Source organism: Amblyraja radiata, chromosome 2, assembly GCF_010909765.2.
Source record: "Amblyraja radiata isolate CabotCenter1 chromosome 2, sAmbRad1.1.pri, whole genome shotgun sequence".
NCBI classification, from domain to species: Eukaryota; Metazoa; Chordata; class Chondrichthyes; order Rajiformes; family Rajidae; genus Amblyraja; species Amblyraja radiata.
The window spans coordinates 116,113,535-116,140,663 of NC_045957.1; the positions used below are offsets into that span (position 1 = coordinate 116,113,535).

A 27,129-nucleotide genomic window follows, 5' to 3' on the forward strand; every position below is an offset into this window, starting at 1 on the left:
AGAATCGTCTCTTGATCTCACGAACCCCCTGATGTGCATGTTACATGTGTTTTTTAATTATTATTCTCACATGCCGCAGCGTCATTGCATGCAGCGCCTGCAGCTGAGATTATTGCAGTGATTTCCCTGATGAAGAAACAGTGTTTCGCAACGTGATTACACTATGTTTATGTCCATTGTTAACGCATGTTAAGTTGCAGACTGATTGAAGGCTTTGGACTTTGTATCTCTTTTGAAAAAAAAAGATCTTCTTGATCGTAAACAAACACTTTCAGCGGTTCTGACTTCTCCTGTTATGACAATATATATAACACGACTCTTTGCAGTAATCAAAAAGCTGGAAAAATATTTCTCTCTTACCAGAAAGTAGAATACTTTTGTTTAAACCCCCCCCCCCCCCCCCCACCCCACCCCTCCTCCTCCTCCTCCTCCACTGCCCATGTCCACTATTGTACCGACTGGGTAGTGTATGCAAAACAGAGCGTTTCACTGTACCTAGGTACATGTGACAATAAAGTATCATATATTCATTCTGGAAGTGGTTGGGGATTTATGGAATATATTATGTGGTGGCTCTCCGGAGTAATGTGCACATTTTTTTTTCCGTTTTGCTGCTGTTGTTGGGTTTTCGCGGAAGATGAGCCGGTTCCGTTGTTACTGCATGCGGTCTGTTTGCAGCTGCTGCGGTTGGTACTGACTGAAGGCTGCAGCGGCAGCAGCGGCCCCGGGCGCGGAGCTGGGCATGGGCTGCTGCACGGCGTAGCTGTAGCCGGCGGCCGTCATGTAGCCGGCGGCGGTGGCTGCAGGAGAGGCGGCGTACGGGTACTGCTCGTAGGCGGCGGCGGCGGCGGCTGCAGCCGTGGCTGCCGAGTACTGGGCGTAGGCCGTCCCGGTGTAGTCGATGTACGGGGAGGCAGCGGCTGCGGGCTGCACGTGCGGGATGACCATTCCGGGTTGCATGAAGGCTTGCGGGTAGACGTAGTGAGCTGGAATCCTGTGGGATGAGGAAGAATAAAAATAAATAAAATTAATAAAAACAGTCAAGAAACAGCCAGCACCGCGATCGGGCTCGATCCGTCCACACTGTCATTTTATTTCTCTATAAAATATCTAGATGTTATTGTGCATATAGGGTTGCCACAATAAAAACGGAGGGATTCATCGCCCACTAAACTGCTGCAATATACATTTTTGGCCAACTACTTAACAATTTGTGTATTAATTAAAAAGTGATTTAAATACAAATAGGTAGACAAAAATGCTGGAGAATATTTTCCAGCATCTGCAGTTCTTTCTTAAATACAAATATGGGTATGTTTTATATTTATATTACACATTATATTTTATATTTACCCATTTCAATTAATTAATAAGAAGAAATGAATATTAATTTGAGCAGCATGAAACAAAGAACTTTTTTTTTGTGCTGGAGTAACTCTAGAACACCTCGAAAGGAACAAACTTTTTGCGGCGTTCATAGTTCAACAGCTTTTGGGATAATTTAAGAAAATTTAAAAAATAATAATAATAATTGCAAGCAATTTCCTCATCAGTATTTCACTCTAATGCTGAGATTCTTCCCAAGCAGTTTTGGTGGGGATAAGTTATTAGAAATAATATCCTGGCAACCCTATGTGATGCTATGCAGTTTTCACCACTCATTAATGACCGTATCATGTCACAGATCCACAATCCCATCACCCTAATTAAAAGAAAAACCACAGGCAAAAATCCACAAACAAAATTAACCAAAAGATACCAAACAAAAAAAGGCCACAAGGTGATAAAACACATGGTCACACAGCAAGATCACTCTGCACATGACATCTAGGGAGGGTCTCACTTGTCAACATTCAGGCTCCGATAATAATGGGGCCAGAGACACTACTACAAACACAGCACTGAACCCCCCCAGTCCATGTGCTTTACAGTCTAGGAAGAGGTCACAGGTAGTCCTTGGACAAGGACTCGGACCTCATCCGATGGGCTGCAACGATCCACCTAGTGACACGCAAAAGAAAAAAATAAAGACACTAAAAGACAAAGGTTGGGGGGGGAGGAGGGGAGGGAGGAGAGGGGGGGGGGGGGGAGGGAGGAGGAGGAGGAGGAAATGGGAGGAAAGAGAATACATCACGGTGAGAGAGAGAAAGTTGACTGCAGAAAGATTTTCCAATCGTTTTCAGAAAGACAATGCAAGTACCCATCCCTGAGGATATACTGAAGGGTCTCGACCAAAATCCATCACATATTCCTTTTCTCCACGGATGCTTCCTGACCTGCTGAGTCACTGCAACCTTTTGTGTTTGTCCTGAGAATATAGATATTTGCAAGTTGTTCTAATCCATGAGATGCCTAGAAAGGATTCAACAAAAGACTCTAGGAACTCCAAAATTGAGTGAGTGAGTGAGTGAGTGTGGGTGAGTGAGTGAGTGAGTGTCTTTCAAGATGGAGTTAGATTTAACTCTTAGGGCGAACGGAATCAAGGGATATGGGGAAAAAGCAGAAACAGGGTACTGATTGGGGATGATCAGCCATGATCATATTGAATGGCAGTGCTGGCTCGAAGGGCCAAATGGCCTATTCCTGCACCTATTTTTCTGTGTGCGTGCGTGTGCTCGCCCAGATCCAGAGTAAAAGTTCTTTGTGTTAGTTCAGCCGTATCCACCCGCTCTCCATTGTCCAGAACCCACCAAAATATGGTCACTGAGCAACTGGTTGGACTCAGCTACAGAGCTGTACAGCACAGAAACAGTCCTATAATAGACACAAAATGCCAGAGTAACTCAGCGGGTCAGGCAACTTAGACATAGGCCCTTCGAGCCAGCACCGCCATTCAATATAATCATGGCTGATCATCCAGAACTCCGTTCCTGCTTTCTCCCCATATCCCTTGATTCCGTTAGCCCTCAGAGCTATATCGAGTTTCTCAGGTGTTGTTTTGGGTCGGAGCCCATCTCCGGAGTCTGAAGAGGGGACCCGGCCCGAAGAAGGGTGTCGCCCGGAAACATCACCCAACCCTCTTCCCCAGAGATGTTGCCGGACCCACTGAGTTATTCCAGCACTGTGTCTATCCTCGGTGTATAGCGCCATGGGCAGTTCCTTTCTACACAGAAACAGGCCTGTTGGCCCAACTTGTCCAAGAGTTGCTCCAAGCTCATTTCATGCTGCATGGTTTGTTATAATCCCTGTGGTAAGAGTTACTTACAACTTCTTGCAGTCAGTTTGTCTTGCTATCCTGTTTTGTTTCGAAAAGGCAAATCCATTTTGTTTCTAAAGATATCTTTGACAGTTAGTGGTCAGATCCAAGTTCAATTCAGCACAGGTGCTGATGTCAGGGGCACAGTGGCATTTATTTTCCAAGTTTAAGGAGCAAATTTCTATTTTAGAATTATCATTGCATTAGTCTGTATGTAATGAAAGTTGGGGGAAGAGGGTGAATCTGTGGAATTCATTGCCACAGATAGCTGTGGAGGGCAGTCAGTGGATATTTTTAAGGCAGAGATTGACAGATTCTTGATTAGTAAAGGCGTCATAGAAACATAGACAATAGGTGCAGGAGTAGGTCATTCGGCCCTTCGAGCCTGCAATGCCATTCAATAGGATCATGGCTGATCATCCACAATCAGTACCCCGTTCCTGCTTTCTCCCCATATCGCTTGATTCCATTAGCCCTAAGCTTAATCTCTCCCTTGAAAACATCCAGGGAATTGGCCTCCACTGCCTTCTGTGGCAGAGAATTCCACAGGTGTCAGGGGTTATGGGGAGAAGGCAGGAGAATGGGGTTGAGAGGGAAAGGTAGATCAGCCTTGATTGAATGGCGGAGTATACTCGATGGGCCGAATGGCCTAATTCTGCACCTGGAAGTTATGAAATCAGATCCTTCAAGTTATAGTTTACATTTATGATAGAGATATTCAAGCACTTTGTTAATAATAGATGCCGAGAAACAATTCATCACCGGTCACGTACAAAAATTGTTTTGAACCAGGAAGTCCAGTGGAACTCTCTAATTCATGATAAAAGAGATTAAAAGCATCATGGAATTATTATTGAAAATGTATTTTGATTAATTTTGCAATATTTTGTTTTTTATAAAACAGCTTTTCTGCTATTGCTCACCATGGCCTAAAAATCCATCAGGCGAGAATGAAATGCTCGGAGAAGGAGAAAGAGGTGCAGCGCACAGGCCTTGAACCTGGTGAGACGCAGGAGGAGCCCGGCCAGGACTCGCCCCACAGAGCCCAGTCCCTCCACGCACTAGAGTCTCCCAACCCCTGCAGAGTGGTTACTAAGATGGCTGAACCGTGGGCGGTTGCTGCTGGGATGCAAGTCGGGGCCTGATCAACCCCGGCTGGGTCGCCTGGGCGAGGGTGTCTGATGTTGTGAGACCTGAAACACCCGATGACCCCAGGTCACATCACTGAGGATGCGTTCCAGCACATCTAGAATATGTATATTTTTCACAGTGTCAGCTAATAATCACAGTTCTAGTCTCATTATTCCAACATCTTAATACTGATTGTTGCACCTTCTACTGATTCACTGATCGGTGAATATAGTATCTCTACATGATCGCCTATATCTTGTTTCCCTTAGCCCTAACCCTGGTAATATCAGTGTGGAGTTTTATGTAGCGGCAGGCGAGGGCTAAATGGACCGAGCTGCCAGTGGAGGCCGTTGGGACAATGGCTCTTTATTTATCACATGTATAGAGGTACAGTGAAATTATTTTTTGTGTACAGTTCAATAAAGTATTTTACCAGATACTATAACAGCAATTGAAATACACTTGGATTCATTGGTCACCCTCGGACCATCCTTGTTCAAACTTTGCTGGCTTTACCTTGCACTAAATGTTATTCCCTTAACATGTATCTAAACACTGTAAATGGCTCGATTGTAATCACATAGAAAATAGGTGCAGGAGGAGGCCATTTGGCCCTTCGAGCCTGCACCGTCATTCACTGTGATCATGGCCGATCATCCACGGTCAATAACCCGTGCCTGCCTTCTCCCCATATCCTTTGATTCCACTAGCCCCTCGAGCTCTATCTAACTCTCTTTTAAATTCATCCAGTGAATTGGCCTCCACTGCCCTCTGTGGTGGAGAATTCCACAGCTTCACAACTCTCTGGGTGACATTTTTTTTTCTCATCCTTTTCACCCAGCGAGTTGTGAGTTTGTGGAATTCTCTGCTACAGAAGGCAGCGGAGTCCAATTCACTGGATTAATTTAAAAGAGAGTTGGATAGAGCTCATGGGGCTAGCGGAATCAAGGAATTGCGTATGGCCTTTCTGCTGACTGGTTAGCACGCAACAAAAGCTTTTCACTGTACGTGTGGCAATAAACTAAACTGAGGTACATGGATAGAAAAGGTTTAGAGGGGTATGAACCAAAAGCAGGCAGGTGGGATTAGCATAAATGGCGTGTCTCATTCAGCATGGGAAAGCTGGGCCGAGGGGCCTGTTTGGAGACCATGCTGTAGTCCATGCTGTATGACTCCATGAATCTAAAAAAATAGGATCTATTGGATGCAGTTCATGAGCTTTTATTTTCACACCATCTACCTCATTGGAGACCCTCAGACTATCTTTAAGGGCCTGTCCCACTTGGCAATTTTTTTCGGCGACATATCAATGTCGCCAAAAGATTTTGTACTTTTCAAAATCCAGCAGCGACAAAAATAATGTTGCAACACTTTAAAAAACGCCGCGCGTCACTACGTCATCACGCTGCAAATTTTTCGGTGACCTGATACGTCAGTCACTGATGCTGGCAGGCGACTCCGCAAAAAAAAAAAACAAAAAAAAACCGGCAAGTGGGGCTGGCCCTTTAATCTTTCCGCTCTGTAATCTTTAACCTATTGTCTTTCCGCTGACTGGATAGCGCGCAACAAAAAGCTTTACACTATACCTCGGTACATGTGACAATAAACTGAACTAAACTGCGCTGGATTTCAATTTTCTATGCTACGCCTCTGATTTTAAAGGGACCCTTCTTCAGACTGACCGGGGGGGGGGGGGGGGGGGGGGGGGAATGAGATAGATAGATAAGGAAGTATGAAGGTGTGAAAACAGGGCAAAGGGGATGGAGTTCAAGGAAAATGCAGAATAGATCATTATTAGCCTGGAGAAGGTAACAACAGGGCAAACAGAGATAAAATGTTGTGGGAGACAGTCAGACTGGTCAGAGAACTGGGAAGGGAGAGGGATGGAGAGAGAGAGAGAGAGAGAGAGAGAGAGAGGGGGGGAAAAGCAAGGGTTACTTGTTCAATGTTCAATGTTCAGACTGCTGGGGTCGTAAGCTGGCCAAGCAAAATATGAGGTGCTGTTCCTCCACTTAGCGCTGGGCCTCTCTCTGACAGTGGAGCCCTTTTGTTACACAGTGCACTGTCAGGGAGGATTTTGCAGCAGCACCAATGCATGGTAAATGCTGATGCGACAGATCGCCCAATACTGCTTGTCAACCGAAATAGATGAACGTATACCAGTCATGAGGGAGAGAATTAAGTCCCACTGACCCAGATTGGCCCGGATAACAGAAAAGAACCGGTCACCCATGCAATGCCCCCGAACTGCTTCATCAGCAAAACACGGTATCCCAAATACCATCGAGAAAAACAGAAACAAAGGGAAGTGTCAGTGAATACTTAATTAATAAAATATGTGTTGCAAAATATAGGTAATTTGCTGACATGCAAATAAAATGTTGTTAGCATCCCCTGGTGGAAAACTGACAATTTATATCCAATACATTTACTGTTGTACAGCGCGGAAACAGGCCCAGAGGCACACCGAGTCCGCAACGACCTGCCATCCCCCCGCACATTGACACCAGGGACAATTTACACTTGCAATTAATTAATCTACAAACCTGTGCGCCTTTGGAGTGTGGGAGGAAACCGAAGGATCAGGGAAAGCCCATGGGGTCACGGGGAGAATGTACAAACTCTGTACAGACAGCACCCGTAGTCAGGATCGAACCTGGGTCTCAGGCGCTGTAAGGCAGCAACTCACCCTCAAATACATATTCTACACACAAAATAATGGTCGTGTGCATTACTCTAGTTGTTCCTGCAGATTTTATACTGGTTATCACATCACATTCCATGGCAGATGACAATTATCAACTTACCTTTCAGAAATAACCTTCCGCCTAAGCCACCTTCACATGGCGGTGATCAGGTATGTTGATTATAATCCATGATTTTTCATGTGCATTGACTTTAAATTTACATCACAAGCAGCTGGCATGCTTCAATTACGCTCCACTTAAAATCTCTTTCCCCCTCCCTATAAATCCATCATCATAACACTGGTCCTGTACTCGCTGGAGTTTAGCAAGATGAGGGGAGGGGGACCTCATTGAAACTTACCATGTAGTGAAAGGCCTGGATAGAGTGGATGTGGAGAGAATGTTTCCACAAGTGGGAGAGTCTAGGACCAGAGGCCATAGCCACAGAATAAAAGGACGCTCCTTTAGAAAAGAGATGACAAGGGATTTCTTTAACCATATAACCATATAACAATTACAGCACGGAAACAGGCCATCTCGACCCTTCTAGTCCGTGCCGAACACGTATTCTCCCCTAGTCCCATATACCTGCGCTCAGACCATAACCCTCCATTCCTTTCCCGTCCATATAACTATCCAATTTATTTTTAAATGATAAAAACGAGCCTGCCTCCACCACCTTCACTGGAAGCTCATTCCACACAGCTACCACTCTCTGAGTAAAGAAATTCCCCCTCATGTTACCCCTAAACTTCTGTCCCTTAATTCTCAAGTCATGTCCTCTTGTTTGAATCTTCCCTACTCTCATTGGGAAAAGCTTATCCATGTCAACTCTGTCTATCCCTCTCATCATTTTAAAGACCTCTATCAAGTCCTCCCTTAACCTTCTGCGCTCCAAAGAATAAAGCCCTAACTTGTTCAACCTTTCTCTGTAACTTAGTTGCTGAACATCCAGTCAACATCTCCTAGTAATCGCTCTATTTGTTGACATCTCTATTGTTGACATCCTTCCTATAATTAGGCGACCAAAATTGTACACCATACTCCAGAATTGGCCTCACCAATGCCTTGTGCAATTTTAACATTACATCCCAACTTCTATACTCAATGTTCTGATTTATAAAGGCCAGCACACCAAAAGCTTTCTTTACCACCCTATCTACATGAGATTCCACTTTCAGGGAACTGTGCAGTTATTCCCAGATCCCTCTGTTCACCTGCATTCTTCAATTCCCTACCATTTACCATGTACGTCCTATTTTGATTTGTCCTGCCAAGATGTAGCACCTCACACTTATCAGCATTAAACTCCATCTGCCATCTTTCAGCCCACTCTTCCAACTGGCATAAATCTCTCTGTAGACTTTGAAAATCTTCTTCATTATCCACAACCCCACCCATCTTAGTATCATCTGCATACTTACTAATCCAACTTACCACACCATCATCCGGATCATTGATGTACATGACAAACAACAGTGGACCCAACACAGATCCCTGTGGCACCCCACTAGTCACTGGCCTCCAACCTGACAAACAACCATCCACCATTACTCTCTGGCATCTCCCATTCAGCCACTGTTGAATCCATCTTGCTATTCCACCATTAATACCCAACAATTGAACCTTCTTAACCAACCTTCCATGAGGAACCTTGTCAAAGGCCTTACTGAAGTCCATATATACAACATCCACTGCTTTACCCTCATCAATTTCCCGAGTAACCTCTTTAGTCAGAGGGTGGTGAATCTGTGAAATTCATTGCCACAGAAGGCTGCGGAGGCCAAGTCAATGGAAATTCTTAAGGCGGAGATTGACAGACACTTGATTAGTACGGGTCTCAGGGAATATGGGAAGAAGGCAGGAGAATGGGGTTGAGAGGGAAAGATAGATCGGCCATGATTGAATGGCCGAATGGCCCAATTCTGCTCCCATCACTTATGAACGATGAACATGAACATAGAATGCTACAGCACAGCCCTTTGGCCCAGAATGTCCAAACCAAACATAATGCCAGGTTAAACTAATCTCCTCGGACGGATGCAAGAATTTCATTGCGCAGTGGTGCATAGAGAACCATAGAACCTCTGGCTGCACGTGGTCCATATCGCTTCATTCCCTGCATCTCCATGTGCCTATCCAACAGCCTCGTAAATCACTGTCACTGTCTTATCTGCCTCCACCACCACCCCTGGCAATGCCACACTTTGCGCAAAAAAATAAATCTTGCCCCACACATCTCAGTTAAACATTGCCCCCCTTGTCTTAAAGCCTTTAGTCTTTCAGAGATATAGCGTGGAAAAGGGCCCTTTGGCCCGCCTAGTCCAAGTCGACAAGCATTAACCCGTCCCGTACATTAGTTCTATCCTACACGCTGGGAACAATTTGCAGAAGCCAATTAACCTACAAACCTGCGTGGCTTTGAAGTGTGGGAGGAAACCAGAGCATCCGGAGAAAACCCACACAGTCACAGGGAGAACGTGCAAACTCCGTACAGACGTCCCCTGTAGCCAGGATCAAACCCGAGACTCTGGCGCCGTGAGGCATCAACTCTATGGCTGCGCCATTGCGCCACCCACAAATGGTCTTTACATTTCTACCCTGGGAAATAGGTTCCGAATATCTACCCTGTCTATGCCTCCCATAACTTCTCTCCCTCATAGACTCATTTAGGGTTCCCCCCAAAATGGCATGTACCAGTTGCCACAAACAGACTGGCAAATTCCTCACTCTTACCACTGGGTAAAACAGTAACATGAGTGATGGTGAAGTGATAAGCAGCGGGCGGCATGGTGGCGCAGCGGTAGAGTTGCTGCCTTACAGCGCCAGAGAACCCGGGTTCCATCCCGACTATGGGTGCTGTCTGCACGGAGTCTGTACTTTCTCCCCGTGACTGCGCGGGCTTTCTCAGAGATCTTCGGTTTCCTCCCACGCTCCAAAGACGTGCAGGTTTGTAGGTTAATTGGCTTGGCACAAATGTAAATTGTCCCTAGAGTGTGTAGGATGGTGTTAGTGTGCGGGGATCGCTGCTCGGTGCGGACACCGTGGGCTGAAGGGCCTGTTTCCGCGCTGTATCTCCAAACTAAAACTAAACTAAATTAGGAGCAGAATTTGGCCATTTGACCCATCAAGTCTACTCCATCATTCAATCATGGCTGATCTTTCCCTCTCAACCCCATTCTCCTGCCTTCTCCCTATAACCTCTGTCCCCTTAATTCCTCATTGATTCTTAAGAATCTTTTATAATAATGGCACCTAGATGTAGACTTTCAACAAGCAGCAGCATATTTTCTAACCTGTTAATTCATCATTCGATCTTCTCTGAGAGAATAAATAATTATGCCACCATTTATTTCTCTGATGTATACAGAGTCTTAGTTCTGGGATCATTCTATTAAACAATTTTTGTTTACTTGCTTTCAGTGTTTTTATCCTACATGAAAATTACCTTTGTTTAAATAAGTAATAAGTTTTCATACAGATTGCTGTTTAAAAAACCTGTTCTTCATTTAGTGCATAAAACCATGAGAGGAATAGATCGGGTAGACGTGGAGTCTTGCCCAGAGTAGGGGAATTGAGAACCAGACGACTTGGGTTTGAGGTGAGTCATGCAGTGATACAGTGTGGAAACAGGCTCTTCTGCCCAACCTGCCCACACCGCCCAACATGACCCATCTACACTAGCCCAACCTGCCCACACCACCCAACATGTCCCATCTACACTAGCCCCACCTAGCTGCGCTTGGCCCATATCCCTCTAAACCTGTCCTATCCATGTACCCGTCTACATGTTTCTAGTACCTGCCTCAACTTTCTGCTCTGAGAGGGGGGGGGGGGGGGGGGGGGGGGGGGAAATATTTAACAGGAACCCGAGGGGTAACTTTTTCACACAAAGGGTGGTGGGCGTATGGCACGAGCTGCCAGAGGAGGTAGTTGAGGCAGGTACTATAGCAACGTTTAGACAGGTACATGGATAAGACAGGTTTGAAGGGATATGGGCCAAACTCAGGCAGGTGGGACTAGTGTAGATGGGACATGTTGGTCGGTGCGGGCAAGTAGGGTCGAAGGGTCCATTTCCATGCTGGATCACTATGACTAGGGATAATCCTAACTACGGATGCTGTCTCTACGGAGTTTGTACGTTCTTCTTGAGACCGCGTGGGGTTTCTCCGGGTGCTCCGGTTTCCACCCACACTGCAAAGACGTGCAGGTTTGTAAGTTAATTGGCTTCGGTAAAAATGGTAAATCATTGTGTGTGTGTGTGTGTGTGTGCGCGTGTGTGTGTGTGTGTTAGTGTACGGGTGTCAGCGGTCGGCACTGACTCGGTGGGCCGAAGGGCCTGTTTCCGCGCTGTGTGACTCTGGACACTGGCAAGCCTCAGTGGTGGTGGGTCAAGGGCTGGGAGGGGGGGGGGGGTCGGACTTTTGCTGGAAATTCACAGAAAACAGAACAGGTGGTGGAATGTGAAACCAGAGCTCTCCAGGGCCACTCTGGTTTAAACTCCGGGGATCTGTGAACACACACACACACACACTCCCTGGCCTGTGCCATTTTACACCGGCTGACTGACAAGACAGGCTGCGGAATGACTCCCAGCTCTATTTATAAGCATCTGCTAAATCGATCCACCAGACGAGCAATATCTGTATAAGGCAAAATGAGCAACTTTCCGTGCGTAACTCAAGGGTCACGATCAAAAAAATTGTCCGATCCAAATGCACGTGGAACATACGACCGTGAAAGTGTCAATTTTACAAGTGCAACGCGACACCAATGATAATGATCCAGTCGGAGGATTTGGTCTCATCAAATTCTGCACACAAGTTATTGTTTCTTAAAGAAAAATAATTTTTAGAAGCGAACTGAATAATTGATCATCAAGTGACTTAATTAAATAATTCTGGTAAACTAGATTGAGTTGGACAGGTGGGCTGGTGTAAGAGATCTGGGGTGTTAAATTGGATCTGTACTTATAAAAATTAGATGAGACCTTGGGATTACTGCGTATAATGAAACAACCGCTGCACCTTCCTGAACCTAAAGCCACTCAGTGTTTCCACCCCAATCATTGTTTTACTCATTCATTATTTACTGACTTATTGTTATATGTCATCATTTATTCATGGATGGGGGGGGTGAGGGGGGGAGGAAAGCAGATGAGCAGACAAATTGTGTACACACTTTCTTCAAATGTACACCTTATTAGTAACTTTTTTTAAATGATGGGGCTTGTAGGTCGCGCATTTTGTGTTTTCTGGTTTTCCTAAACAAGGGCGCCAGAGATCCTGACTACGGGTGCTCTCTGTACAGAGTCTGTACGTGACCGCGTGGGTTTCCCCCGGGCGCTCCTGTTTCCTCCCACACACCAAAGACGTACAGGTTTATCAGTTAATTGGCTTGGTAAAATTGTAAATCGCCTGCTAGTATGTGGAACATAGTGCAAGTGATGACCGGTCGGCACGGACTTGGGTTTCAACTAAACGTTTAAAATACACAAAAGGTATATGCACAGTCCATCAAAACTCATGACTTAAAAAGTTCCCCTGTACATGTGTTGCATGCTGCGAGTACTGATTCAAGAGAATGTGCAGGTGATATTTGTAGATACTACAAAATATGCTTGTGAGGTACGTATATCTTTCAAAATAATTTTGCTCCTAACTTTTAAAATGTTCAAATCCATTGGGCAAACATTCAAGTGCTATGTATAGAGTGGCTAATTTCTACGAGGAGGAGATCTAATACCTAGCCTCGAATTAGACAGACCCAGCATACAAAATGGCTTTAGGAGATCTAGCACTTGGAAATCATGCTTGATTACGATATAGCCGATAATTATCAAATACTGTACCCAAGGCTTTATGGAACATACAATGTGTTAACAAAATCAATTTTTTTTTTTTTTTTTTTAAATCAACCAAAGCAAGATATATATATTTTTTTTTTTAAAACATCGCAGCATGCAAGCGAAGAATGGATTTGGTAATCAACAAAAATAAAACAAAAGTCACACAAGATTTAGCACTCACTACAACCCAGAAACTGGTGTGTTAAACTGGAAATCAAGCTACAGCAACAAAGCAAAATAATGTCAGATCCCCTGCTCACAACGGCAAAAAACAAAAACAAATCACTCTCGAACAAAGAAAACTCCAGAAAAGTCCTCACTACAGCTCTCTCCATTAACAAAAAAGCACGCATTTTACTCGTTTAGCTCTAAACACCACTTCATTAAAAGTAAAACAAAATTAAAAGCACACGCAGCTCTAGTACACTTGAACAAAAAATAACGTACATGCAACAGTTAATCACCATTTTTTTAGCTTGTTTGAGTGTTTGACTCTACTGGTTACTGTTTAAGATCTGCTCATTCCGTAACTATTGCCACCTCATATCATCAAATCCTTCTCTCATCATCATGTTATCTTAACTGTAAACGGACCCTGTCAGATCAGAAAGAAATACATAGAATTGAGTCAAGCCAAAAAGGGGGTCGAAGTCGACCGGTATATATATAAAAATAATAAGCACACAACACCGATGGACTGGACCACAGAGGTGGCGTGTCTGGGAGTTTGGCTGGACGAACGGAATCATTTGTCGACCTTGACTCGTTGAGAAATAGCACAGCAGAATCAATGTATATTTCTCCCCCCTTCTCGCTAAAAGTTTACACTGGTCATTTGTTTCACTATATCCGTCCTTTGATAGAGGATAGTTAGCCAAACAGACACATTATTGCCACTTTTCCAGCTGGTCCTCATTTACAGTGCAGCGCGGAGGTGTAGCGTTTACTTAGCTGCAGCTCCGTGCAGTCCCAAGACGTTACATTTACATGTATGTACATATATATATCTGCGTTTGAGCAAGTGGAACGGGTTATGCACTGTGGCGGGAGAGGAGCAGCACTCACCCATAAGGTCTGGGCACAAACGCGGGGTGAATCTGTTGCATTCCGAAAGCGAAACCTGTCGAGGAAACAAAAGGTTCAGTCGTGACACGCAGAGACAAGTAACGAGCGTGAATGATACCGACACGCCGATACCACGAGAACGTTCATCGTCCATTGCAAGGCATATCGCACGGTCCAGATTAACTGAGACACAAGGGACTGCAAAAGCCGGAAACTTCAGCAAACAAAACACAAAGTGCTAGCCACAAGGAACTGCAGATGTTGATCAAACAACCACAGAAGACACAAAGTGCTGGAGCAACTCAGCGGGTCAGGCAGCATCTCTGGGGAACATGTTTAAGAAAGAACTGCAGATGCTGGAAAAATCGAAGGGAAACAAAAATGCTGGGGAAACTCAGCGGGTGAGGCAGCATCTATGGAGCAAAGGAATAGGTGACGTTTCGGGTCGAGACCCTTCTTCACAGATACTTCTTCTCTCTGGGGAACATGGCTAGGCAACGTTTCGGGTCAGGGATTCCACCTTCTCCAGAGATGCTGCCTGTCCCACACCGTTCCCCCAGGACTAAAGTGATTACAACAGAAGGACAAACTTATTTTTTGCTTTCAAGATGTTTGCATTTAAATTACTTCAAACAGATTTTTATTTGGTGGAGACACAAGGAAACTTGCTAGTTTATCAAAAAGTGCTGGGGTAATTCAGCGGGCCAGGCAGCATCTCTGGAGAACGTGGATAGAAGAAGCGCCCTGGCCCGAAACATCGCCTAGGCATGTTATCCAGAGATCTAGAAACAAGGAAATGCAGCTGCTGGTTCACCAAAAAAAGACACAAAGTGATGGAGTAATTCAGCGGGCCAGGCAGCATCTCTGGAGAACATCGATAGAATATGCTTAGCGACCTGAAACATGGCCTAACCATATTCTCCAGAGATGTAGAAACAAGGAACTGGAGGTAAAATTTGTAGGGAGGAACTGCAGATGCTGGTTTACACCAAAAAGCTGGAGTGTCTCAGCGGGCCAGGCAGCATCTCTGGAGACAAGGAATATGTGACGTTTTCGGGTCGAGACCCTTTAGATACTGATTGACAAAAAGAAAGAAGGTGCAGGAGTAACTGGAGCATCTCCACCCAGAGATGCCTCCTGACCTGCCGAGTTACTCTGACACTTTGTGTCATTTTATTTTGGTTTAGTTTTTGGCGGAGTTTACCTGGAGAGTCTCTGCCTCAGAGTCAAACTCACCTGGCTGCATGATGCGAGGTTTCGCCCCCAGGTACGCCAGGTTGACGTTGGCTTTCCTGCCGTCGATGATGGGGTTGGGATCCTTGCAGGCTCGCTCTGCCGACGACCGGTCAGCCATGGTCACCTGCGTGGCACGGTACAGGGACCGGGGAAGGGGGGGGGGGGGGGAAGAAGAGATACAACCCGGCATCAGTAAACAAAAGACGGGGCCACATTTAGCACTCTCTAAGCAGTATGACCGTCAAAGGTCAGGGAGAGAAGGCGGGAGAATGGGGTTGCGAGGGAGAGATAGGTCAACCATGCTTGAATGGTGGAGCAGACAAGATGGGCCGAATGGCTTAATTCTATCCCATGTCTTATGGACTATCTAAATCACTCAGGCACCCACACGACTCAGAGGTACAAGGCTTATTCATGGGGAGGCAAAAAGCTGGAGTAACTCAGCGGGTCGGGCAGCACCCTCTGGAGAAAAGGAATAGGTGACGATTCGGGTCGAGGCCCTTCTTCAGACGGAGAGCCAGGCGAGAGGGAAACGAGAGATATATAGAAGGTACGCCAGGCAAATGAATGAAAAATATGCACAAAGCAACGATGATCAAGGTGGGGCCCCCTGTTCCCTGTCGGATAGGGGATAATACGTTAAACAGTGAAACGTTGGTGTGGGGAAGAACTGCAGATGCTGGTTTACAGCTGAAGATAGACATAAAATGCTGGAGTAACTCAGCAGGCCAGGCAGCATCTTTAGAACCTTCCCTTCAGCAAATAATGAAGTATTCTACATTACCTTGATCACTGTCTGCTTTTCATAAGTGATAGGAGCAGAATTAGGCCATTCGACCCATCAAGTCTATTCCGCCATTCAACCATGGCTGATCTATCTCTCCCTCCCAACCCCTTTCTCCCCATAAACCCTGACACCCGCACTAATCAAGAATCTATCTCTGCCTTATCTACAGTGGAACCTTCAGACCCTTCTATCTTACCTTTCCCCTTGCGGAAGTGTGAAGTGTGAAAACCCACACCTCCAGATTCAGGGACAGTTACTTCCCAGCTGTGATCAGGCAACTGAACCATCCATCCTACCAACAACTAGAGAGCAGACCTGAACTACTATCTACCTCATTGTTGACCCTGGGACTCTCCTTGATCGGACTTTGCTGGCTCTCGGACTATCTTAGATCGGACTTTGCTGCCTTGCACTAAACGTTAAACCCTTATCATGTATCATATCACACTGCGAACGGCTCGATTGTAATCATTTATTGTCTTTCTGGATAGCACGCAACAAAACTTTTTCCCCGTACCTCGGTACATGTGACAATAAACTAAACTAACGGGTAAACTAAACTGAAGATAGACACAAAGTGATGGAGTAACTCAGCGGGACAGGCAGCATCTCTGGAGAGAAGGAATTGGTGACCTTTCGGGTCGAAAACCTCCTTCTGACCAAACTAACGGGTACTTACAAAACCGTAGCCGCGGGACTTGCCCGTCTGCCGGTCGGTGATAACCACCGCCTCCTCGATGTCGCCGAACACCTCGAAGTACTTGCGGAGGGACGCGTCGGTGGTGTGGTAGGGCAGCCCTCCGACGAAGATCTTGGTGAAGGTGGTGTCCCTCTGGCTCGTGTGCATCTTGCCCCGGCGGCAGGCTGCAACAACTCAGCGGGCAGGGACTTTCCGAGGCTGCAACAGGTAGAGAGGCAGAGAGAAGGGGGGGAGAGAGTGAGAGAGATAGAGAGAGAGAGAGAGAGAGAGAGAGAGACGACGCCAGGGGTTAGGGGAGTGGAGGAGAGGGGGGAGAAATACAATGATTTTAAAAAATGCAACACACTCTTCTCCCACCACACTCCCCAATTTTAAATGCAACACACTCCTCCCCTCTGTTCCAATTCTCCCACCTCAATTTAAATGCAAGACCCTCTCCCCCTTTACACCCCTTCCCCAGCTCCTATAAATGCAAAAACACTTTCTGAGCACCTCTTCACCCACCCAGTTCCCCAAATGTAAACACTTTGACCCAATTCCACCTCCACGATTTAAATGCAGCACACTCTTCCCCCTTGTATCTCTCTCCCCCTTTGCTCCCCTTCAATATAAACGCAACACAGCTCTTCTCCCACCTCAGTTTTAATGTAACACTCTCCCCCCCCCCACACCTATTCTCTCACCGCCCCCACATTTAAATGCAACACACTCCTTGTCCCTTGCACCCCTTATCTTCCTTTTTCTCTCTCTCTCTCCCTCCCTGCCCCAACCCAATCGGCCTCCTGTTTGTTATAAACTCATGCCGTCTCCCCCACTATCCCAATCAATAAGCAAGCAAGTTTGCAGCAAGGCAGATGAAATGCAAAAGTACGAGTTGCAAAGAGGAGGAAAAGGGGCAACAACGAAAATAACCCCTACACCCATATTATGCAACGTACTTGCGGGGCATGAGCTCGTCCCGCTCGTAATCTGCTCTTCCCGCTGCCCGGGCTCTTTAAGTGCCCGTTGCCGGCCGGTCTGCTCCTGTCACTCTCGCGGCGAGACCACGCCCCGTCTGTCGATGGCCGCGCCCCTCAGACGCCGCGCTCCCCGTCCGGACGGCAGCTCCATTGTTCGCGTCACCGAGCACAAGCCACGCCCACACTCAGCCGGGACACACCCACCCCCAACTAGCTCCTCCCCCTCGATTGTTTCCGTCATCAGCCGCAGAGCCCCGCCCCTCCCATTGTCAGTTAACCGTCACCGCTGGCCGTGTCCCCGCCCCCCTTTACGTCATCACGCTCCTCCTCCCTTCGGTTGTTCGCGTCATGAGCCACAAACCACGCCCACTGGCAGCTGGTCACGCCCCCTCCCCCTACGCGCGACAGAAGCCACGCCCCCTTGCCCCACTCCCGCTCGCCGCCGCCAACGTGCTTCAGGGGCGATGCACCCACCCAGCGACTCGATGGATCCCGTCACCCAACATAAGTCAGATGACCACGCCCTCCTCCACCACTAGCCACGCCTATTCCACCGCCTGGCCACGTCCCTCGTGCTACGGCGCGCCCCATCGCTCCAGTGGTCCGAGCACAAGCCGCGCCCCCACAGCTGTCAGACGGCCACGCCCACCCGTCGCCAGCCACGCCCACCCGTCGCCAGGCAAGCCCACCCGTCACCAGCCACGCCCACCCTTCGACAGCCACGCCCACCAGTCGCCAGTCACGCCCACCCGCCGCCAGCCACGCCCACCACCCGCCGCCAGCCATGCCCACCCGTCGCCAGCCACGCCCACCCGTCGCCAGCCACGCCCACCCGTCGCCAGCCACGCCCACCATTGTTTTAAGTCACCGAGCGCTAGCCACGCCCTCTATCACCCACCACGCCCATTGGCAGCCGACACGCCCACCTCGGCATCACCGGCCACGCCCCCCGCCCGCCAGCGCGTCATCGAACACAATCCACGCCCCCCACCGCTGGCCACGCCCCACCATTACTGGCCACGCCCCTCCCCCCACACGCCCACGTGCTCCCCGAGCCATCCCCGGAGCCGCGCAAAGCTGTCAATCACCCGGCTGCAGCGCTGCAGCCGCAGGGAGTTTTGCACTTTGACCGGAGGGAGTTTAGTTTAGATTAGACAGACAGCCACTAGTCTGAAGAAGGGTTTCGGCCCGAAACGTCACCTATTTCCTTCGCTCCATAGATGCTGCTGCACCCGCTGAGTTTCTCCAGCATTTTTGTGTACCTTCGATCTTCCAGCATCTGCAGTTCCTTCTTGAACACATAATGACAGATGGAGTAGCGGGACAGGCAGCATCTCTGGAGAGAAGGAATGGGTGACGTTTCGATTCTAGCCCCTTCTTCATATTTAATTCCTTCTCCCCAGAAATGCTGCCTGTCCTGCTGAGTTACTCCAGGTGCTTTGCGCAGGATGCGGTACAGCCAGAGCTCAGCTGTGCTCGGCACTCGGTGGGCCGGATGATTTCGGGTTATAGGCCGCGTTCGGCCCGGGGGCCGTAGGTTGCCGACCCCTGTTGCATGCCAACCAGTCAGCGGAAAGACAATACATGATTACAATCGAGCCATCCACAGTGTGCAGACACGTGATAAAGGGAATAAAGTTTAGTGCGAGATGACGCCAGTAAAGTCCACTCAAAGATAGTCCAAGGGTCTCCAAATGAGGTGGACAGTTTAGTGCCATCTACCTCATTGGTGACCATTAGAATATCCTTATGCCCCTGTCCCACTTAGGAAACCTGAACGGAAACCTCTGGAGACATTGCGCCCCACCCAAGGTTTCCGTGCGGTTCCCGGAGGTGTTTGTCAGTCTCCCTACCTGCTTCCACTACCTGCAACCTCCGGCAACCACCTGCAACCTCCGTGAACCGCACGGAAACCTTGGGTGGGACGCAAAGACTCCAGAGGTTTCCGTTCAGGTTACCTAAGTGGGACAGGGGCATTAGAATATCCTTGATCGGACTTTGCTAGCTTTACCTTGCACGAAACAACGAGTCAGGCTAAACGCAAATTGGAGGAACACCATCTCATATTTCGCGTGGGCAGCTTACAACCCAGGGGTATGAATATTGATTTTTGTAACTCCTGCATTCTTCTCTCTCTCCATCCCTCCCCCATCCAAGTCGCACCAGCTTCTCGTTCTCACACAACAAACAGCTAACAATGGCCCTTTTCCTTTGTCATAGTTACTTTTTTTGCATATCTTTCAATCATTTGTTATATATCTCTCTACATCACAGTCCATATCTCGTTTCCCTTTCCCTCCACTCTCAGTCTGAAGAAGGGTCTCGACCCGAGCCGTCACCCATTCCTTCTCTCCAGAGACGTCCCGCTGCGTTACTCCAGCACTTTGTGTCCACATTATTCCCTTATCATGTATCTATACACTGTAAATGGCTAGATTGTAATCATGTATTGTCCTTCCGCTGACTGGATAGCACGCAACAAGAGCTTTTCACTGTACCTCGGCACATGTGACAATAAACAAAACTGAACTGAAACTCTCCAGTTGTGGTAGGATGGTTCAGTTGAGATGCTGGGGGGGGGGGAATTTAGGCTCTCGGTGCAAGGCGGTGGGTGCATCATAGACAGCACCTCGCCCAGTGTAGCAGGGAAGTACTAAGAGTAGTGTGATACGATCCGATACAAGCACTCGGCTCGGAAAGTGTGACACGGAGCCCGGGTACAATGTCGCAATGAAACACAAGTCAGAGATCTCTCGGCTGCAGGTAATTTGATAGAAAGTTAACGTATAGTGGTTGCTGCAACAAGCAATCAATTAATTGAAGCCAACCTCTGCTTCGTTCCTCTTTGCAGGGCTCAGACGGACAGGAGCAAAGATCCTTCTTTCTAAAAACAAACCCTGGTCCCGCAATGTTTTAAAACACACAAAAAAAAAACTACGTTTTTTGCAGCATTCTGGTCCCCCCCCCCTCCACCCGTCCGGGGAAATGAAAGTGTTTATTTTTTTGTAATAAAGGAGGGAGGATGGTGAAATCGCTCTGTAACGGGTCATGGCAGCTATCGAAAAAGTCGACCCGAAATATCACCTATTCCTTCTCTCCAGAGATGCTGCCTGATCCACTGAGTTACTCCAGCCTTTTGTGTCTGTCTTCGGTTTAAACCAGCATCTGCCGTTCCTCCCTGTACAAGGTATGTGCCGTTTTAACTGAACGCATAACTGAAGTCGGGTCGGGTCAAAGATAGGGTCGAGTTACTGAAATGGCAGAAGTTACGCTCTGTTACGTACTACACGTCAGCCCATTGGATTTAGCAGGAGTGGTCTATCTTGCTCCGCTATAGGATCTTTGGACAGGAGTACAAACATACAACACGATGCCAGAGGAGGGAGAGATTCAAATCATCAAAATATAAGCAGACACAAATTGCTGGAGGAAATCAGCGGGACAAGCGTCATCTCTGGTGAGAAGGAATGGGTGACGTTTCGATTCGGTTCGGTCCTCCAAATCTGAGGAAGGACATTATTGCCATAGAGGGAGTGCAGAGAAGGTTCACCAGACTGATTCCTGGGATGTCAGGACTGTCTTATGAAGAAAGACTGGATAGACTTGGTTTATACTCTCTAGAATTTAGGAGATTGAGAGGGGATCTTATAGAAACTTACAAAATTCTTAAGTGGTTGGACAGGCCAGATGCAGGAAGATTGCTCCCGATGTTGGGGAAGTCCAGGACAAGGGGTCACAGCTTAAGGATAAGGGGGAAATCCTTTAAAACCGAGATGAGAAGAACTTTTTTCACACAGAGAGTGGTGAAGCTCTGGAACTCCCTGCCACAGAGGGTAGTCGAGACCAGTTCATTGGCTATATTTAAGAGGGAGTTAGATGTGGCCCTTGTGGCTAAGGGGATCAGAGGGTATGGAGAGAAGGCAGGTACGGGATACTGAGTTGGATGATCAGCCATGATCATATTGAATGGCGGTGCAGGCTCGAAGGGCCGAATGGCCTACTCCTGCACCTAATTTCTATGTTTCTATGTTTCTATGAGACCCTCCTTCAGACGGGTTAGGGATAAGGAAAACAAGAGATATAGACGATGATGTAGAGAGATAAAGAACAATGAATGAAAGATATGCAAAAAAGTAACGATGATAAAGGAAACAGGCCATTGTCAGCTGTTTGTTGGGTGAAAACGAGAAAATGGAGCAACTTGGGTGAGGGAGGGATAGAGAGAGAGGGAATGCCGGGGTTACTTGCAGTTAGAGAAATCAAGAGTTATACTGTGTAGGAAAGAACTGCAGATGCTGGTTTAAATCGAAGGTAGACACAAAATGCTGTAGTAATTCAGCGGGCAGCATCTCTGGAGAGGAATGGGTGACGTTTCGGGTCGAGACCCTTCTTCAGACTGATGTCAGAGGAGTGGGCGTTTCAGAGATAGAATGTTGTCGGAGACAGTAAGACTGGTGGGAGAACTGGGAAGGGGAGTGGATGGAGAGGGAAAGCAAGGGGTATCTGGTTAGAGAAGTCGATGTTCATACTGCTGGGGTGTAAACCACCCATGTGAAACATGAGGTGCTGTTCCTCCAATTTGCGCTGGGCCTCACTCTAACAATGGAGGAGGCCCAGGACAGAAAGGTCAGATTGGGAATGGGAGGGGGGAGTTGAAGTGCTGAGCCACCGGGAGATCAGGTAGGTTAAGACGGACTGAGCGGAGGTGTTCAGCGAAACAATTGCCGAGCCTGCGCTTGGTCTCACCGACGTAGATAAGTTAACAAACGGCCTAATTCTACCATCTCTTCAATAGATAGATATCTTCTACTAGATCTTATGATCTAACTCAGCAGGTCAGGCAGCATCTCTGGTGAACATGAATAGGTAATGTTTCGGGTCAGGATTCATCTTCAATGTTGCTCGGGCAGCTTACAACCCAACGGCATGAATATTGACTTCTCTAACTTCAAGTAACCCTTACATTCCCCCTCTCTCCATCCCTTGCCCATGCTAGTTCTCCAACTAGTTTCACTGTCCTGATTAAATATTACTGATTGTACGCCTCGTTGTCACCATCCCCTCATCTAGCAATGATCCATTCTACATTTTCCTTGATCTTTATCTGCTGTGTCTCCCTCTCCCCTGAGAGTCAGTCTGAAGACATTTCTCGACCTGAAACATCACCCAGAGATGCTGCCTATCCCGCTGAGTTACTCCAGCATTTTGCGCCCGTCCGGACTGATGTTCGGGCACTTTGTGTCCGTTTGTGTAAAGGGCCTGTCCCACTTTCACGACCTAATTCACGACCTCTGCAAAGTTTGCCCTTGACTCGTACTCGCAGCATGGTCGTCACGAGGTCATAGGTAGGTCGTAGCAGGCCGTGATGCTAGTCGTAGGTACTTGTGGCATCAAGTAGGTCAGGGCGTTTTTCTAGCCTGATGAAAAATGTCCACGAGTAAAAAAGGTTGTGAATTAGGTTGTGAGAGTGGGACAGGCCCTTAAACCAGCATCTGCAATTCCTTGCTACTACATCTTGCTTTGCATGCTGTCCAACCAAACCAGATAATTACATACATAAATACAATCAAGCAATGCTGTGGAGGTGAATTGGGTAGTAACCTAGCTTGTGGAAGAACTGTTCAGATGCCTGATAACAGGGGAGGAAGCTGTTAGTCTTTGGTCCACAGAGTCCGTGGTGAAGTGGCCTGAAGAAGGGTCTCGACCCGAAATGTCACCTATTCCTTTGCTCCAGAGATGCTGCCTGACCCGCTGAGTTACTCCAGCATTTTGTGTCTATCTTTAGTGTGGTGTATGTGCGTATGTGACATTGATGTATTATGTGGGTGCACATGCATAGTGTGATGATGTAAGGCAGTCACGATGGCGCAGCGGTAGAGTTGCTGCCTTTCACAAAATGCAGCGCCGGAGACCCGGGTTCGATTCCGACTACGGGCGCTGTCTGTACGGAGTTTGTACGTTCTCCCCGTGACCTGCGTGGGTTTTCTCGGAGATCTTCGGTTTCCTCCCACATTCCAAAGACATACACGCTCGTAGGTTAATTGGCTTGATAAAAATGTAAAAATTATCCAGTATCAAATTGTCCAACTTCCAGTATAGTCCATGGTGGACTTTTCGGAAGGTACAAGGTACGAGGTAAGTGTGTGACATTAATGTATTTTGTGTGTGCACATGCGCAGTGTGATGTATGTAAGTTATTCAAGATGGCGCCCAAGCCATCTCTGCGTGCTGGTCCCAGAAGTGGATCTGCAATAGACACAAAATGGTGGAGTAACTCAGCGGGACAGGCAGCATCTCTGGAGAGAAGGAATGGGTGACGTTTCGGGTCGAGACCCTTCTTCAGTCCAACAATGAACCATTCTACATTTCCTTGTGCATCGTCTGCTTTGATATGTCATTTTCACACCTTACCCTTCCATATCCATATCAGAAAAGATTTACGAAGATGTTGCCAGGACTAGAGGGTGTGAGCTACAGGGAGAGGTTGAGTAGGCTGGGTCTCTATTCCTTGGAGAGAAGGAGGATTAGGGGTGATCTTATAGAGGTGTACAAAAACATGAGAGGAATAGATCGGGTAGATGCACAGAGTGTTTTACCCAGAGTAGGGGAATCGAGGACCAGGGGACATAGGTTCAAGGTGAAGGGGAAAAGATTTAATAGGAATCAAAGGAGTAACTTTTTCATACAAAGGGTGGTGGGTGTATGGAACGAGCTGCCAGAGGAGGTAGTTGAGGCTGGGACTATCCCATTGTTTAAGAAACAGTTGGACACGTACATGGATAGGACAGGTTTGGAGGGATATGGACCAAGCGCGGGCAAGTGGGACTAGTGTAGCTAGGACATTGTTGGCCGGTGTGGGCGAGTTGGGCCGAAGGGCCTGTTTCCACACTGTATCACTCTATGGCTCTATCTCAAGTCTCCATCTCCCCTGACTCTCAGTCTGTAGAAACATCCAACGTACAAATTCTAGGAGTAAAATTAGGCCATTCGGCCCATCGAGTCTACTCAGCCATTCAATCATGGCTGATCTGTGCCTCCTATTCCCATACCTTCTATTCAGTCTGAAGAAGTGTCTCGACCCGAAACCATTCCTTCTCTCCAGAGATGCTGCCTGTCCTGCTGAGTTTCTCCAGCATTTTGTGTCTATCTTCGGTTTAAACCAGCATCAGCGGTTCCTTCCTACACCAGTGGAGCTGCAATCACGCATTACAATTGCTCCACTCTTTTAAATCACTGCTCCAACAGTAACATTTCGTACTACTTTACTGGACTTTAATGTTCTGCAGACTGGTTAGCACGCAACAAAAAAGCTTTTCACTGTACCTCAGTTCACGTGACAATAAATTAAACTAAAGGACATGACATTAATGTATGATACATGTGCACATGCCTAGTGTAGTGGGAGAAAGTGGAATAAATAAGATGCTTGTGTTTTAGCATTCATGCCTCTTAATGATTTAATACGTACAGTCAAAATGAGAAACTGCACAACTCTGGCAAGCCAAAGGCTAATTATGATCATACAGAAGATCGACACAAAATGCTGGAGTAACTCACATGTTCATAAGTTATATAGGAGTAGAAATAGGCCATTCGGGCCTTCAAGTCGATTTCGCCATTCAATCATGACCGATCTCTGCCTCCTAATCCCATTTACCTGCCTTCTCCCCATAACCCCATGGCACCCGTCACCAAGAAAGAGTTAAACTTTTAGTGCAAGATAAAGTCCAATTCAAGAGAGAGTTATTAGGGCTAACGGAATCAAGGGATATGGGGAAAACGCCGGAACGGGGTACTGATCATATTGAGTGGAGGTGCTGGCTCGAGGGGCCGAATGGCCTACTCCCCCACTTATTTTCTATGTTTCTATGAGGTAGACGGGAGGTCAGGACTGCTCTCTAGCTGGTGAGAGGACGGTTCAGTTGCCTAATAACAGCTGGGAAGAAACTCCCTAAATCTGGAAGTTTGCATTTTCACACTTATGTACCTGTTGTTGATAGGAGAGGGGAGGAGTGAGACTGGTCCTTGATTATGCTGCTGGCCTTGCCAACGCAGTGTGAAGTGTAGATGGGGGTCAATGGAAGGGAGGTTGGTTTGCGTGATGGTCGGGGCTACATCCACAACTCTATGCATTTTCTTGCAGTCTTGGATGGAGCTGTTTCCAAACAGCTCTACTGGAACAGATGCTTTTGGGGGGAGGATGGGGGAGCGGGAGTGGGGGCAGATAAACACCAGTCAAGCCCTGTGAGTATTCAGTGGCCCTGAAAACTCCTCAGTCAACTTACTGTGTTGGAAGGAACTGCAGAAGCTGGTTTAAACTGAAGATAGACACAAAATGCTGGAGTAACTCAGCGGGACAGGTAGCATCTCTGGAGAGAAGGAATGGGTGACGTTTCGGGTCGAGACCCTTCTTCAGACTGAGAGTCAGGGGAGAGGGAGACTAGATGTATGAAAGGGCAAGGTGTGAAAACGACATATAAAAGCAGACGATGCTCAAGGAAATGTAGAATGGTTTATTGTTAGCTGAGGGGAAGGGGACACGAGGCATCCAATCAGTAAAATGAATCAGAAGGACAGTTAAACTAGTCGGAGAACTAGGGTGGGGGAGTGACAGAGAGAGGAAAGCAAGGGTCAAGTCAAGTTTATTTGTCACATACACATACGAGATGTGCAGTGAAATGAAAGTGGCAATGCTCGCGGATTGTGCAAAAAAAACTACAAAACAGAATAGAACAGAATTAGTAATTACATATTGGTGAGAAAAAAACCCAGCAATTTAAAAAAGACCCAACACAACAGTAAATTGGTACAGTAAATTAGTCCCTGGTGAGATAGGAGTTTACAGTCCTAATGGCCTCTGGGAAGAAACTTCGTCTCATCCTCTCTGTTTTCACAGCATGACAGTGGAGGCGTTTGCCTGACCGTAGCAGCTGGAACAGTCCGTTGCTGGGGTGGTAGGGGTCCCCCATAATGTTGCTGGCTTTGGATCTGCACCTTCTGCAGAGGGGCGAGTGTAGTTCCCATAGTGCGTTCGGCCGAACGCACTACTCTCTGCCTGCACTGGACTTAAAACACGAGTCTCAAAGGTGAAAGACTTGTGTCTAATCCAATGTGCTATTGAATCACATGCCCGTGAATGTTTGTGCAGCTCCCTGAAGTAAACAAATGTGAAGAATCCTGACAATTGGGAAAGACTTTGTGAAGTGCGGTGACTCACTCTGATGTTGGGCCACACTATGCTGAGTCCAGCGGGTCAATGCGGAGTCCAGAACTAGGGGTCACAGTTTAAGAATAAGGGGTAGGCCATTTAGGACTGAGATGAAGAAAAAACGCTTTCACACAGAGAGTTGTGAATCTGGAATTCTCTGTCACAGAAGGCAGTGGAGGCCAATTCACTGGATGTTTTCAAGAGAGTTAGATTTAGCTCTTAGGGCTAAAGAAATCAAGGGAGCACCGCCATTCAATGTGATCATCCCCAATCAGTACCCCGTTCCTGCCTTCTCCCCATATCCCCTGACTC

General features: G+C 47.3%; 2 protein-coding genes across 3 annotated transcripts in view; one reads left to right on the forward strand and one right to left on the reverse strand.

Moving 5' to 3' along the window:
- Positions 1 to 237: 237 nt before the first annotated feature.
- The window catches only part of rbm24 (RNA binding motif protein 24), a 35,407-nt gene continuing 8,515 nt past the window's right edge, over positions 238 to 27,129 (reverse strand). The window contains exons 1-5 of one of the 2 annotated variants that reach the window (XM_033013940.1): positions 17,589 to 17,714; positions 16,630 to 16,848; positions 15,164 to 15,287; positions 13,928 to 13,982; positions 238 to 994 (exon numbers count right to left, since the gene is read on the reverse strand). In XM_033013940.1, the coding sequence (XP_032869831.1) occupies positions 655 to 994; positions 13,928 to 13,982; positions 15,164 to 15,287; positions 16,630 to 16,797 (687 nt within the window). In that variant the 5' untranslated portion in view covers positions 16,798 to 16,848; positions 17,589 to 17,714 and the 3' untranslated portion in view covers positions 238 to 654. Of the gene's footprint in view, positions 995 to 13,927; positions 13,983 to 15,163; positions 15,288 to 16,629; positions 16,849 to 17,588; positions 17,715 to 27,129 lie in introns of those variants that run through there. The other variant, XM_033013951.1, reaches the window with a different exon arrangement.
- LOC116985279 (extensin-like) lies at positions 17,958 to 18,758 on the forward strand. The gene has a single exon (XM_033039962.1). The coding sequence runs from the start codon at positions 17,958 to 17,960 to the stop codon at positions 18,756 to 18,758; it is 801 nt and encodes a 266-aa protein (XP_032895853.1).